This window comes from Neltuma alba, unplaced genomic scaffold (assembly GCF_004799145.2).
Source record: "Neltuma alba isolate B1F8T4 unplaced genomic scaffold, ASM479914v2 tig00011214_pilon, whole genome shotgun sequence".
Taxonomy (NCBI): Eukaryota; Viridiplantae; Streptophyta; class Magnoliopsida; order Fabales; family Fabaceae; genus Neltuma; species Neltuma alba.
This window is the reverse complement of record NW_021635938.1, coordinates 229,836-244,909: the sequence shown is the minus strand read 5'-3', so window position 1 is coordinate 244,909 and position 15,074 is coordinate 229,836. Positions and strand designations below refer to the sequence as shown.

Sequence of the window (15,074 nt, the reverse complement as noted above, 5' to 3'; positions counted from 1 at the left end):
TTTAATTTTGGGGTTTTGTTTTGCCATTTTCCCATGAATTTATATTTCTTGAGTGCATTTAATTAAGGACAGCGACCAATACTGGGGCCCATGGGCTGAGCCCAGCCCAAAATCGCATCCACATGTGTTTTGGACTAGCAAACTCTTGTAAGGACTTGACTCACAAATGTTGGCGAAGGTGTGCCATTATGCTGTTTGAATGTCAGATTTTAAAGTTAAAACGATTATAATCACATTAAAGAATTGAGTTTAAAAGTGTTAAACTAATTTTTGTGGCACATAGAAAAATCTTACTCAAAAACCCTGCTCCAAATTGGACCTCATAACTGGGGCAAAAAAAAAAAAAAACTGTAGTTGCTTTTGGGTGAAAATTGAAATGAAAGGGTGGAGGCCTCCATTGCCCCCTGTGCTGATATTTCGGCTGCAATCTAGACTGTGCAAAATAATTTCTTAACTATTAACTGTTAAAGAAATAATATTGCTTTTATAATCTTCAATATAATAGCTATATAATTAATTTGTGGATATTAAAAAAATTAATTGAGTTAGTTGTTTGTACTAAATTTATGTTATTTTCTCTAAAATACTCATATCAATTATGTATATTAAAATACCATTTCATGAAAACTCTTTCATATGTGCAATGACTGTAATAATTATTTAGGAGCCAAATGGATAAATACTGAAGGCAAAATAGATTAAAGTTTTCTATCTAAAACCAAATGGAATATGTAACTAGTTTTTAAATTAAAGATGGGAGATAATAAATCTAGAGGATCAGATTGGTGCTGGCTTGCCATTTGCAGCGTTGTAATATAGCATAGGGTGGGTGGATGACGGTGTGGTAGCTAGGTGTTCCCTTGTTTGGCCAAGTACACACAATGGAATCCCTCCTCGTGATTGGCTATATATAAAGAAGCAAGGACTGTCTTGCTTGGTGATATTTAAGCCGGCAAATGAAGGAATGAAGTGAGTAACAGCAGTAGCAGCAGATACAGAAAAGAACATGGTATCCTAATGGACAACATACAAATGTCGCCCAAAACGTCCAAAACCCATGACGCCCTTATCTTCTCCACCTTGTCTCGTCTAGGCTGATGGGGTCAATCATTTCTGTCACTCTCTTGGGGATCCAATAAAGAATGTTAACCAGAAAGATGGTAAAACAAACGGTTACAGAGGCACCAACTTGCAGTTCTGAGCTTCATTATAAGAGTTGCAGGATCAAGAGTACTGGAAAATACAAACGGAAAAATGAAAGAATGGAGATGCGGGGTATCGATCCCCGTACCTCTCGCATGCTAAGCGAGCGCTCTACCATCTGAGCTACATCCCCTTGGTGACCAGTGCCGAGTCTTAATAATAACTGATCTTTATTCTATCATGTCAAGGTCGAATTCCGACGGTGAGAATTGAGAAAGGAGAAAGAGACAAGTGTCGAGTTGTTGTGCGAAGTGATAATGCGGACCGCAGAGCCGGTGGATAAAATAAAGGTGTGATGTCATATGTCGTTTAGCTTTCCTTCAGACACAAAAGCTAAAAAAAAAAATGTCGTTGAGCGAGGACAAAGAGATAGTGTGTGTGTTTTTTATTTAATTGCCCAGAGTATCCTCCCACCTGAACAGTAAGTAACTAATCTCTCAGAGTACTATCAGAAATTGTAACAGGGACTCCTCCTAATAATATTTTTTCCGTACACACTGCCTCAAAGATTAAACTCATGACATAATGTTTAAAGTATCTAAACTCCTTCTATTTGGACTAACATTTGTTGGTAAATGTAGTGTGTGTTTTGTGGGACAGAAACAGCTTCTTCGTTTGTTTATCCGGTTTCATCATTCAAGCTAAGCGCTTGTGCTCTCCGCCAAAATTCTTATACAAATTAATTACCTAATTATCGTCTTCTCACCACCAAAAAAAAAAAAGTCAGTGTTTGCTTGCTATGGAGTCTATTGAAAGGATGACCACGTTATTCACAATAAACAATAACAAAAGATAAAGCCATCTTTAGATATAGTATGAACATGCTTTTGGGTTGATTAATTCCATTTATTACGCATCAATTACATAAAATTATTCTCTCGTTCCTCAAAAAGTAGTTAAATTCTACTCTAATCTATTTTTTTATTATAATCCTAAATATAAGAGTTAGTTTATAATACAATTTATACTATAAATTAGTTTTTATATTTAGGGCCGGAAGTAACATTTTCAAATTTGATGATTTTTTACTGATAATATTTTGGACATTGTTAGATTTAGTTTAGTTTCCCTCCTTAGGCTCTTTTAGAGCAAATAAATTTAGCTAATGGTGTTATGACTTATGGAGTGTTTGGGAAACTGTAAAAGTACTTCTCAAAAATATTTTTTCGCAAATCGAAACAAACTCTTCTATATGTTATGTTTATTTCGTATACCGTAAAATTACTTTTAAAATCATGATTTCGTTTCTATCTAAATACTTTTTTAGTCATATGCAAACTCTTTAATAAATAAAAGGTTGAATATTCGATATTATTTATAATCCCCCCAATCTCTCTAATTGAGAAACAAGAAGTGAATCCAAAATATTAGTGAGATGTTGATTGCTTATTCTCGCCGATCGAATCAAACTTTACATTTAATGAGACCATTTCTATGCATCAAACTCGTAGAATTTTCTAATACATTACTTATCGTTTTGTTACAATTGTAATTAAACTAAAAGCCATGAAAGTGGTGAATAAGTTTGCAGGCCTGCAAATGCCGTAAACATTCCATGCTTTCTTAAGCAGCATCAATAATTAGTGGGGTTTTCCATTTTTTGTCTGTCTCTTACACAACATTGGGTTTGTTAATTATTATAATTAATAATAATTAACAAGTAATAATAACAACAAAGTTAAGCCAAAGTGGATAAGTCTGTTGATCATGTGCAAGTCAAGTCAACCAGACCAATCTGGTTTTAATATTCCATCAATTATGGAATCACTAAAATAATGCTTCATTATTTGCAAACCCAATAATTATCAAATTCACCATAATCCCCCTTAACTATTGAAGACAAAACCCATAATAAAATACTAATAATTTGGAAATTATTATGGGATGCCACTGGCAGAGAAATTACTGTATGTTTTGTTCGGAAATTCTGGTGTCACAATACAAAGAGAGTTATAACTCATCGCACCTAACTGATGTCTGTGGAGCATCTGATCAAATTGATTAATTAATTAATTAAACTTTTTTTTTTGTAAGATGAATATTACTTTTCATACTTTAACAACTATATATTGCTTCCTAATCCAGCAATCTCTCTATAAAGCAAAGCTTCAACTTCATCTCACATAGAATCTAGATCTCAACCCCAATTAAACTAATTCCAACTTTATGCTTCTTCTTCTTGTTTTTCTTTTAAATTATTTTTTCTAATTCTAAACGTAAAAGTTAGATAAATAATTAGCAGCGATTAATAAAAACATTAGTTAAGTTAATTAGATGTTTTATAAAAAAATTGTGTTAATTTTTTTAAACTACATCTTCTAATGTTTTTATTGGATACTGTTCATTGGAGATATAATTTATTAAAATTTTATATTTAGAATCAAAATAAAAGTTACAGTTGTTTTAGATTTAGAACCGGAGCCAGTAATATTTATCAACTAACTTTAACTACAACCACAAAAGTATGAGGGGGTCGGTTGAATTAAAGTTTTTGAAGGTGTATTTATGAGAAATCAAATTAAATTTATTAAATTAGATATGTTATAGTTTTCCCCATATCTACCAACAAATTTAAGTGTTGGTCGGTCACAAAATTATGGCGCCTATTATTTTGCAAATCTCTAACTGCTTTTTGACCCATTTTTGACTCTGATCCCAGGTTTGATAGCAAGTCAATTCGTTGATCTTATTTTTTTAAAAAAATATATGAACTGATCAATAAGATATATTTTTTTAATAAAAATATTGATAAAAATAACTACTATCTCGGGTCCTTAATATAAGACCTTATTTGATTTTTATTTTGGTTCTAAATATAAGACTCCAATCCACTTTGTTTCTCATATTTATATTTTTTTTTCAAAGTAGCTCTTCTAATAATGATAGTTCTAGTCAATACACTTGATTAGTAAGGGTATTTTAGGAAAGACAATACCTATTTAGAACAAATAACTAACTCAACTTACTTTATTAATCTCCTTAAATTAATCAACTGGCTCTTATAATTAGGACCAGAGTTAATATTATTTTCTTCAAAACTCAGTCAACTTTCACACCCGCCATTCTTTCAGTTATAATGATTTTGGGTGAGAATTTTCTTATATTTCTTACGCACTTTTAGGTATTAAAATTAAAGCATCAAACTCGTAATAGTTATATCATTTTCTGAAAAAGCGAAGGGGCAAGGGGCATGTGGTGTTGGGCTTTTAATTCTTTCAATTTGTCTTTTAAAAATAATGACTCAAAATTTAAAAAAGAATAAATGCCAAAGTGTCCTGTGAAAATGATTTGTTACTTTTTTGTATGTGCTCTTTTTTTTTAAAATTGACTTAAAAAATTAAATTCTAATTGAGTTGGATTTAAACCCAACATCAAACAAACTTCTCAACAACAATTTTTTAGTGTATATAAACACACACACACAAAATTCAAAACCCAACTGCGGAATCACTATAGGGGGTGTTTGGTAGTATAGACTAAAACTACTTGAAAAAGAAATAAAACTCATATCACATACTAATTTTAAATTTAAAAGGCCTACTCCAATACCGTCTAAACCAATTACCATCTATAATTATTTCTTTAGGCTCTACCGACACTAACATAGAATCTGTTTTTGTTGCCCAAAAAAAGATGAGATGACTAGAAGCATCTTCAACTTTTTTTCAGGAGCGAGAGGATGTGAGATGTGAGTATGACTGTATTTACCTCTCATATTGTCCATGCAACGTAAGGCAACAAGACTTCGGTTTATATGGGGAAAAGTTAGAGGAAACCACAAAAAAAGGCTCTGGAATTTGAAAAACACGAATAGGGATCCGTGACAACTTGACTACGGGTTTTAACAACTTTATGACCTATTATTATTGTCAAAAGCCGTAGTAAAGTTGTTAAGAGTCTCTATCTGTGTTTTTCAAATTCCAGAATCTTTAATTGTAATTTTCCCAAAAAGTTAAGCAAGGGAGAATACTAGGAAGAAAAATTATTAGAAATAATATTCCTTTCAATCTTTTATATAAGAACTACATAATTAATTTAGGTAAATTAAAGTCAAATAAATTAGTTAATCTCATATAAGAGCTACTTAATTAATTTAGGTGAATTAATGAAGTCAAATAAATTAGTTAATTATGACAAATGTAACCTGATCTCTTTGAAACATCAGTGTATAACATTAGATTATATATTAATTTTTGAGTTAGATAAATTGGTTTGGTTGAAAAATAATAGATATGAAAAAAAAATAGATTGGGATTTTAGGACTAAATTTAATCCTCTAATTAATTTTTATAGTAAATAGAGAGAAAGGGAAAGTTATGGGAAAAGGACACGAGAGAATGGAGCTCACCACCAACGAGTGAAGGGAAACACTAACCACTTCACTTCATCCATGTGCCCAAATTTAATGCTCTCTCTGCTCTGTTTCTCATAAAGCTGCCTCCCATAGTAGCATAACCTTTTTTCCCAGAAAATCAAAGAGAAAATTCTTCACTCGCATCTCACGCAAACACCCAATTTTATTAGTTCCATGCGTTTCTTTCCCAACAAGATTCCCAAAGTCTTGGATTTCCATGTTCTCCCTGCTGGATTCTCTGTCTCCCCTCTCTCATTTTTTCCACCTCAAAACCAACTTAAGGGGTGTTTGGATACTCTGAAAAGTACTTCTCAGTAGCACTTTTTCACAAATCGAGATAAACTCTTCCACACATTTACTTCATAGACCGTAAAATCACTTCTGAAACTATGGTTTGGTTTTCATCTAAATACCCCTTTAGAAATGTAAACTAGAATAAGGGTGTTTGTTTTACTTTTCATTAGAGCTCTTGAACCAATTGTTTCGAAATGAAAACAAACATGCACCTATATTTTTTTGGGCAAAAATATACTCCTTCTGATCTCAATTATAAGGGGAAAAAAACTTAATTTTAAGTACAATTAATGTGTGTTTTTAACTGCGCCCTCATTCAAAAGGGGGAAAAAAGAGTAATCGGAAGTATTGTAGTGATAGATAACCGGCATTGCTTAACGGGGGCATTTGAAGAAAAATAATTTAATTTCATATACTCCGTAATTAAGAAAAATTATTAACTTTCTTGAACATTGTAAAATGTTTTCCCCCCCTTATAATTGAAACCAGAAGAAGTACAAGTTTAAGCATGTAAATTATTATCCTCAATCCTCAATATAAGAGCGAGATAATTATTTATAAATATTAAAAGAATTAGTTAAATTAATTGTTTATAATAAATATGTGTTGACTTTGTTGAACTATTTTTTTAATCATGTGCAGTGGAATCACTTCTGACTAACAACCTCCTTAATATTTATAATCAATAATAGTGTTTTAGAAAAAAATTATATAAATCTTGAAGACAAAATAAATTATGGTTTTATCTTTAAGACTAATTCTAACTTAATTATTTAGATTTTATACTAAGCCTAGAATGGTACAATTTCTTAAAAATCATGAAGTGGTTACCTTTTATGATTAGGATCGAAATTACGTTAGTGCTTTCTTTTTGGCAACAAGTACAAGAGCTTGTTAATTCTTTACAGTAGTGTGAGGGGACATTAATTTGAACGCACTTTTACAGTGCAGAACACAATGAAGGAATGCTCTTGAGGTTGCTTGATGAGTTGAGAAGATTAGGTGATCAATTGTTGGTGAATCTCTCTCTGTTAACATTAACTAGCTTCAGAGAATGGTTATTCTTCATTCCCAAATCATTTGGGGTAAAGTGTCCTTTAAGTATTCTCAATTATCCAATGCATATATTTATGCTCTTACTTGTAGCTCTTTTTTTTTTTGGCTAATTTTTTCTTCCTCTACTTTATGCAAAAAATAATAAGCCAGCTTAATGTAAGGCGTTTATTACATTACTGACTCCTTATGCCATTTTTTTTTAATATAGAAACATATTATAAAATACAATATTTTAATGCATATTCTAGTAATTGATTCTTTTGGTCAGATTTCACTTTTGAACCACAGTTGATAATTTACATAAAATGCATATACGCAGTGAGACGTGCATGCATGGCATGCATGTGTGTTTGTTGGCTTTTATTTTTAAATTTATCAGAAACTGTAACTGCAACTATTATACAACAATAATAATAATAACAATTTTTGTATGAAATTTAAGGCTAGTCATATTATTCATAACTTATACATAATATAAATTTTTATGTATTGATTGACGATAATATTTTATAAATATATATTATCAAAACTTCATCCACAATTTATTAGAGTAAAATCTTATATCAATAATACGCAATAAATACAAGCGTAGTGAAGCTGGGTGATTCCTACCTTTGGGCCAGAAAAAAAGGGCTTGCTTGTCATGCTCCCGTGCCCATAGGGATAGGCCCCAGTGAATCAAGAGTTAGGGGTCCTGCCCTTGGATCGTGGGTGAGCCTGACCTTTTTCCTAAAATTTTTCAATAAAAAAAAAAAGAACTGGTATTTTTATTGGGCTTTTTGGGGATTTTTTGACACAAGTATAATGAAACCTAGCATCTAAATCTAAAATTTTATCATTGATAATAATAATTAAGAAAAAAGAAGTGGTTACATTATAGGTAGGTTATGATGCTACCAAACTATCATTTTCCTTTGTTTTCTAGTTTTATAAAGTCTTAATCATTACGCACGTATATCATTTAATTATATTCTAACCCACCAGAAAGATTACGACTCAGGCCTTACTTAATGTAGCTACCTCAACTTCTATATCTATATATATGCACACTGTATAAATTGTTCGCTCATAATTGAACTTTATGACATCCTTACCCACTTTTTCCCCCTTTCTTCTATTTTCTTTTATTATCATTATTATTGCTCAGTATCTTCCATTTTAAAATCACATTAAATATTTTTTTTATTGTGAATTATTGTTTCGCGATATATACCATAAAAGGTTAAATAGAACTAGCTCAAATAATTTGGCTGGGATGGAATGAACAATGAACCACAAATAAAAGTTCAGATTTTTTTTTTTAATTTTTGTCTGCCTGAAATGGAAGTTCAGATTCATAACAATGAGAATCGGTAAAAAAAAAAACGCTAGCAAAAACAAAAAGAATCGGTGAAAAAATTGAAATTAAATACAGCATACAGCCGGTAATTTAGAAAATATTATTGACATCGATGGCCAAAAACGTAATTTAGAAAATATTATTAAATAAATTATTAAAATTTATCTGTGATGACTTTGTTCAGAGTCTCTCTCACTCCACGTGACCGTCACCGCTACGTTGGAAGTGGAACTTCACATTTCAACATCGCCGGTGGAAAATCTTGGCTGAGAACTTAACTTGAATTCGCTCTCCGCAGATCCAGAGAATTCAGAGAAGAGAAGAGAAACAGAAACAGAAAGATTTAACTGATTTGTTTTTTTCATCTCTGTTTTTTCTTTTCCCCCCTGGTCTCGTCCTTCTTTCATCATCAATCTTCCTGCTTGCTAAAGCAACGGCTTTGATACATCGTTAGCTTCCAATACAATCAATGGCCCCACACTAGACTCACTCTCTCTCTCTGTTCCTTTGTGTGTTTGGGCGTGCGCTTCAAAATGGTCACCCCGAACCAGAACCGGACTCCAGTATCACTCTCATCCCCACCTTCATCTAGCTCGTCTACTCCGAAGGTACCATTTCTTCTCATTTCCCGAGATTTGATATTCACTATTTTATTCTTTCCATAAATTTCACTACTTGGTAGTTCGGGTGTTTGCCATTTTACTTCGGCATTCTGCTTAAATTCGTGATCTGGTCTTCTTTCCTTGTTTTACTCATTGCTTCTTCTTCCCTTTTCTGGTTGAGGTTTCAGGGGCTTGTTGGTGTTGGTGATGAGCTACCTGTAGATAAAGACCGACAAGTTGGTGGAGAAAAAATGGTGGGAACTCCGATTAATGGAAGAACTAGACAAGCTTTTACGGTCGTTAACGGCGGCCATGATCTTGGCCCCAGTAGTGCCCCGCCGAGCAATGCTGGGTCGGATTGTGGTATTATTGAGTTCACGAGAGAGGATGTTGAGGCGTTGCTGAATGAGAAAGCCAAGAGGAAGGACAGGTTCAATTATAAGGTTGGTGAATGCTGGAGCCTTGTTCTTGAGCCGATGCTCCATCTTTATATTTCTTTAATTATTGAGTGGCCATTTCTTTTTTATCCTTTTTAATTGTTTGGAGTTGATGGATGTGGATCTTGTTTGTTTACCCCTATTTTAACATCAAATTCTGGGTTTCTAGGAAAGATGCGAAAATATGGCGGAATATATAAGAAGGCTAAGGGTTTGCATCAGATGGTTCCAAGACCTTGAGCTGAGCTACTCGCTGGAGCAAGAAAAGTTAAAGAATTCACTAGAGCTATCCCAGCAAAAATGCGTGGAGATAGGTGAGATTTTGTCATATTTCCCCCTCTTTTCTTAATCTAACGTTATTGATATGTTTATTAATACATTTAGAATCGTTCAATTACAGAGATCCTCCTTAAACTCAAGGAAGAAGAATTGAATTCAATTATTGTGGAAATGAGAAGGAATTGCACTTCTTTACAAGAGAAATTAATAAAGGAGGAATCTGAAAAGTTGGTAAGGGAGATTTCTGAGTCAGTGGGAAAAATGTTATTCACAAATTCTCTCTCTTTTCTTTTTGAATAACACAATGTTTGTATACACAAGGCTGCAGTGGAATCTCTTGCCAAAGAGAGGGAGGCTAGACTTAACATTGAGAGGTCACAGACCTCACTGTCGGATGACCTTGGAAGAGCTCAACGCGAGCTCCAGAGTGCAAATCAAAAGGTAAAGTGGTAAAAAAAATAAAATAAAATAAAAAAATCCCATGGCATGAATTTATTTCCATTTTATATATAACCTTTTTAGTCATGACGGTGATTATCCTAGTACGTGATAATTAAATGTCCGCTTCTATTGTTTTTTGCAGATAGCGTCACTCAATGAAATGTATAAGCGGTTACAAGACTACATAACAAGTCTACAGCAATACAATGGGAAGCTTCATACAGAACTTTCTACAGTTGAAGATGAACTCAAGCGTGTGGAGAAAGAGAAGGCTAGTGCAGTGGAAAACCTCACTATGTTAAGGGGTCAACTTACTTTGTCCCAAGTAATTCCCCCCGCCCCTGCCCCCCCTCATTTGGTGAACTATTGGACTTCGGAACAAATAATCTGCAAAATCATAATAGACATATGAAATTCTCTTTTTTAGCACAAAAGGATGCAATATTGTTTTAAGTAATTTTCTTGTTAGGAAGAATCTTATAACGTGATATTCTTTCTTGGTGGTATGCCACTTGATGTGGCTTAAATCTTGAAGCGTAAAGCATTACACTTCTAAAGTTTTTTTTTTTTTGACACAATGTACTGATAGAGGTCTTCATTTGAGGATTTACAAGTAGTTTCTGATTAAATATTTGTACTTGAAGGACATTATTAAAGAAAATAGTTCGATGGCTAAACAAGTGGCCACAATGAGAAGTACAAAAACATTCCCCTATAAGCTAGCACAACACTATTGCAACCTTCCTTTCAAATTTTGAAATTTTTGATTGTGTATAACTTCAACATTCTTTTGTCTTTGTCATAAAAGTTGAAAAATTGTTTTAGTAGAACTCAAATCAATGTAAATCTGCTTTGCCAGCCATATTTGTGCTTGTGCAAATATGCCTGTCCCTTGCTAGCATGGAAGGGATAGCAATGAAGCTTCAAGATAGCAGCATTTTGTTCATCCTACAGCACCTGTGGTGCTGTGGTTTTTCATTTTATAAGTTGGAAATTGGTGGAGATAACTTGATTTCTTGGAACTTACACAGAATCTCATATAAGTGCTTTAAAGATCTCATAGTTTTCCCAAGTTTAAGCGTGCATAGATGTTATCATACCATAGTTGTACTGGAGGACTAAAAGTGCTTGTATACCAGCAAATTTGGTGGATGTAATTTAGGCTTTATGTAAGTATTGGAGAAAAGTTACTATGCTATTTCTTTTTGGGTAAGAAGTTTAAGCATGCTAGACGTGGCTTGTAAATTCACTGTGATTTTTGTGAACTTTAAGATGACCAAATCTGTTGAACTAGGTTAGCTATTCTGCTTGTTCTATTTGTACTTGACATGAAGCTGGTATCTTACACAGTTTCATTGGTTCGATTGTTAGTCTACTCAAGAAGAGGCCACAAAACAGAAGGATGCTTTCGCTAGTGAAGTTGGATCTCTTAGAGGAGAATTGCAACAAGTCAGAGATGATCGGGATCGCCAATTATCTCAAGTGGAAACTTTAACTTCTGAATTGCTGAAATTGAAAGAATCTACAGAAAAGTCCTGTGGTGAACTGGACACTTTGAGGATAAAAGCAAACGAACTAGAGGTTGGTTTTTAGCCAATATCCTGAGTCAATATTTCTTTCCTCATTATTATGTGTGCTGTAGATGATGAGTTTTCTTCATAGGCAAGATGTTCCATGCAAGATAGTCAGATAAAGACATTGCAAGAGCAGTTAGCAGTTGCAGAGAAGAAAATGCAGGTAATATGGCATTAAGTTGTGAGAAAATATAATATATTATATAATCAAATTCTATCTTGTTCTTGGATGCACCAATCCTGATTTAAGTGACAAAATATTGCTTACTTAAATTTACAATATGGCTGTTTTTGTATCTTATCAGGTGTCCGATATATCTGTACTTGAGACAAGGACAGAATTTGAAGGCCAACAAAAACTTGTAAATGAGTTACAAAGACGTTTAGCAGATGCAGAATCTAAACTGATAGAAGCGGAGAAGCTGCGGAAAAAGTTACACAATACGATTCTGGTGATTCCCTAATCCAAAGGCAATTGTTGTCTGTTGATGATAAAAAATCTGTGCAGTAGTAGTAATTCTTCATTTTAACAGGAATTAAAAGGGAACATCCGCGTATTCTGTAGAGTGCGCCCTTCATTGCCTGATGAAGCTTGTAACACAGACAACAAGATCATCTCTTACCCCACATCAATGGAAGCTTCTGGACGAGCCATTGACTTAAATCAAACTGGTATGGAGCTTGTTGCTGTCATCAAAGTTCTTTTGCATGTTGATGCATGTATTAGTTATTGATCTAATTATATTGTCAACTCATATTACTCTTGCATTTTCCTCAGGGCAAAAGCATTCTTTTACATTTGATAAGGTTTTTGCACCAGACGCAACACAAGAAGAAGTTTTTGTAGAAATTTCACAGCTTGTACAAAGTGCTCTTGATGGCTATAAGGTAATTTTTATGCTTTTCTTTTGGTCCCTTTGATAGACAATTCTAACCCTCTTTAAACAAGTACTGATGTATTGTTTGTGTGTATCTTTGACTTTCTTTTATCCGGTAGTTTTTGACCTGTTGGTGCTCCGAATAACATATCAATCCATTCGTTTAGGTGCATAGTGAGAAAATTTACAAATATATTCTGTTAGAACATCGATTTGTATCCACTACACACCTTATGTATCTTTTAATGGTCTTTTCCAGGTTTGCATTTTTGCCTATGGTCAGACAGGGTCAGGGAAAACCTATACAATGATGGGGAGACCTGGACATCCAGAGGAGAAGGGATTGATACCTCGATCATTACAACAAATATTTCAAACAAAGGAATCTTTGAAATCCCAAGGATGGAAATATGAAATGCAGGTGACAAAGTACTTTCCTCTTGCTTTAAGCTTAACCGGCCATTGAAATGCATTTGTGTATTTAAATTTTTTGTTAATAAGGTTTCTCTTTCATAATCACAGGTGTCAATGTTGGAAATATATAATGAAACTATTCGTGATTTGTTATCAACAAATCGACCATCATCAGATGCAACACGTACAGAAAATGGCACTCCTGGAAAGCAGTATGCGATCAAACATGATGCCAATGGAAATACAATTGTTTCTGATCTTACAGTAGTGGACGTTCAAAGTGTTAAAGAGGTCGCATTTCTTTTAAATCAAGCTGCGAATAGCAGGTGATTAATTTAGAATGTTCATGTCTACTTGGTTATTTGGCGATGTCTTGTGTTTCATTTTTAGGAGTACAAGACAATGAATGAATTCTGTCAGAAGGGTATAACCATACTTCTAATGTTTTAAAGTGGGGAAGTCGAAAGATTTCGGTCCTGTTCTTTTGGTGTTTTTAATCAGGGTTTTCAATTAAAAATAAAATGTTGGTCAAAAACAAAATTAAAAATAACATGCAGACAATCTTTGTAGCTTAGCACTACATTACTAATTTCTTTAGATAGAGTTTTTTACGTGGTCATATTATTGTTAAAAACACTTAAGCGACGGAACCTAAAATTCACCATCCAAAGTGTACTGTCCTCTTGGTTTGATGGATTCCGGATGTAATGGACAACTGGTTTTCTTTTAAGCCGTACATTGTTTCCATGCAACATTTTGACTTACTCTTCTCCTGTAAGTCAAATTACTCTGATTTTAGCTGTTGGATTTAACTATATCTTTTTTTTTTTTGGGGCCCCATGTTAGGTCTGTTGGAAAAACCCAGATGAATGAACAATCATCAAGAAGTCATTTTGTGTTCACTCTTCGAATATATGGTGTTAATGAGGTACACATTTTTATTTTTTGACATTAATAAGAAGCATGCTTCATGTTCCATGTTGGTCCTGGGTAGTAATATAACCTAATTCTTCATTTTGCTAGAGTACTGACCAACAAGTGCAAGGTATTCTGAATCTAATTGATCTTGCTGGAAGTGAGCGTCTTTCAAAAAGTGGGTCCACCGGGGATAGACTGAAAGAAACTCAAGTATGTAAAGCCATTATGCTTTGTGTATCATGGGCTTATATTCATGGCTGTTTGATTTCAAATAATGAATTTGTCTTTACCCCACTTTCCTTCCGAAAATAATTAAATTAATTTTTCTTCCATTTCAAATCAGGCAATCAACAGAAGTCTATCATCGTTAAGCGATGTTATATTTGCATTGGCCAAAAAGGAGGATCATGTGCCCTTCAGGAATTCAAAGCTTACATATCTACTTCAGGTGATTGTTTTTTATTTAGGCAATCTTTGATTTATTAATTTATACAGAAAATAAGGTGTTTCCTAACGTTCTAGTTCTGTGATTATGATAAAAATACTCTATCCTAGAATGTGGTAACCATCAAACATTTGCTGGCTCTTTCGAGTGGTCATAATAGCCTTAACATCCGATTCATTTATGAAAACAAGGTACTGATGTTCTTTGTTCCAATTATTGAACAGCCTTGCCTTGGTGGCGACTCGAAGATACTGATGTTTGTGAATATCTCCCCTGATTCTTCCTCAGTAGGGGAGTCCCTCTGCTCACTCCGATTCGCCTCCCGGGTGAATGCATGTGAGATTGGAACACCTCGACGACAAACCCATGGCCGCCTCACTGACTCCCGCCTAAGCTATTTCTAATCCTTCCTTAGATGTACACATCAAATACCCCTCCTAATCCTATTTGGTGCCCACTGGTACAATGCTGCTGTGTGTACTACAAATAAAACAACAAATGAAGTTAAAGAGCTTGATTCTAACATCGACCGGCTATATAGTTTGTATAGTGAAGCTGCCACTGAGTCTGCATCAGCTGAAGAACGTTCCACTCTGCTCTGTATGTCATCTATTTATTCATGACGTTTCCTTTGCCATAAGGAGGTGTCTTCCTCTCTGGGGATAACTTGTCAAACATGCTCTATTATTGAATACAAGAGTATGTGTATGATTTTATATTTATTTGTTTGTTTATTGTGAAACTTGAACATCGCACAGTCCCCCCCCCCCCCGGGGGGTCAAGAAAAGAGATCTCATGGAATGTGATATGGATCATACTCGATCCTTAAAAGGTAGGAGG

The 15,074-nt window shown here is 33.9% G+C and overlaps 1 protein-coding gene and 1 non-coding gene across 2 annotated transcripts; one reads left to right on the top strand and one right to left on the bottom strand.

The window, feature by feature from the left end:
* Positions 1–1,263: 1,263 nt before the first annotated feature.
* Positions 1,264–1,336, bottom strand: TRNAA-AGC (transfer RNA alanine (anticodon AGC)). The gene has a single exon. It is a non-coding gene; the product is annotated as a tRNA-Ala (tRNA).
* Positions 1,337–8,600: 7,264 nt separating this feature from the next.
* Positions 8,601–14,976, top strand: LOC114762380 (kinesin-like protein KIN-14N). The gene is made up of 17 exons (XM_028951854.1): positions 8,601–8,854; positions 9,037–9,291; positions 9,455–9,599; positions 9,686–9,795; positions 9,886–10,005; positions 10,148–10,330; positions 11,377–11,586; positions 11,668–11,742; positions 11,885–12,031; positions 12,113–12,251; positions 12,358–12,467; positions 12,717–12,878; positions 12,980–13,197; positions 13,718–13,799; positions 13,895–13,999; positions 14,133–14,237; positions 14,459–14,976. The coding sequence occupies exons 1-17, from the start codon at positions 8,780–8,782 to the stop codon at positions 14,636–14,638; spliced, it is 2,421 nt and encodes an 806-aa protein (XP_028807687.1). The 5' UTR covers positions 8,601–8,779; the 3' UTR covers positions 14,639–14,976.
* Positions 14,977–15,074: the final 98 nt, after the last annotated feature.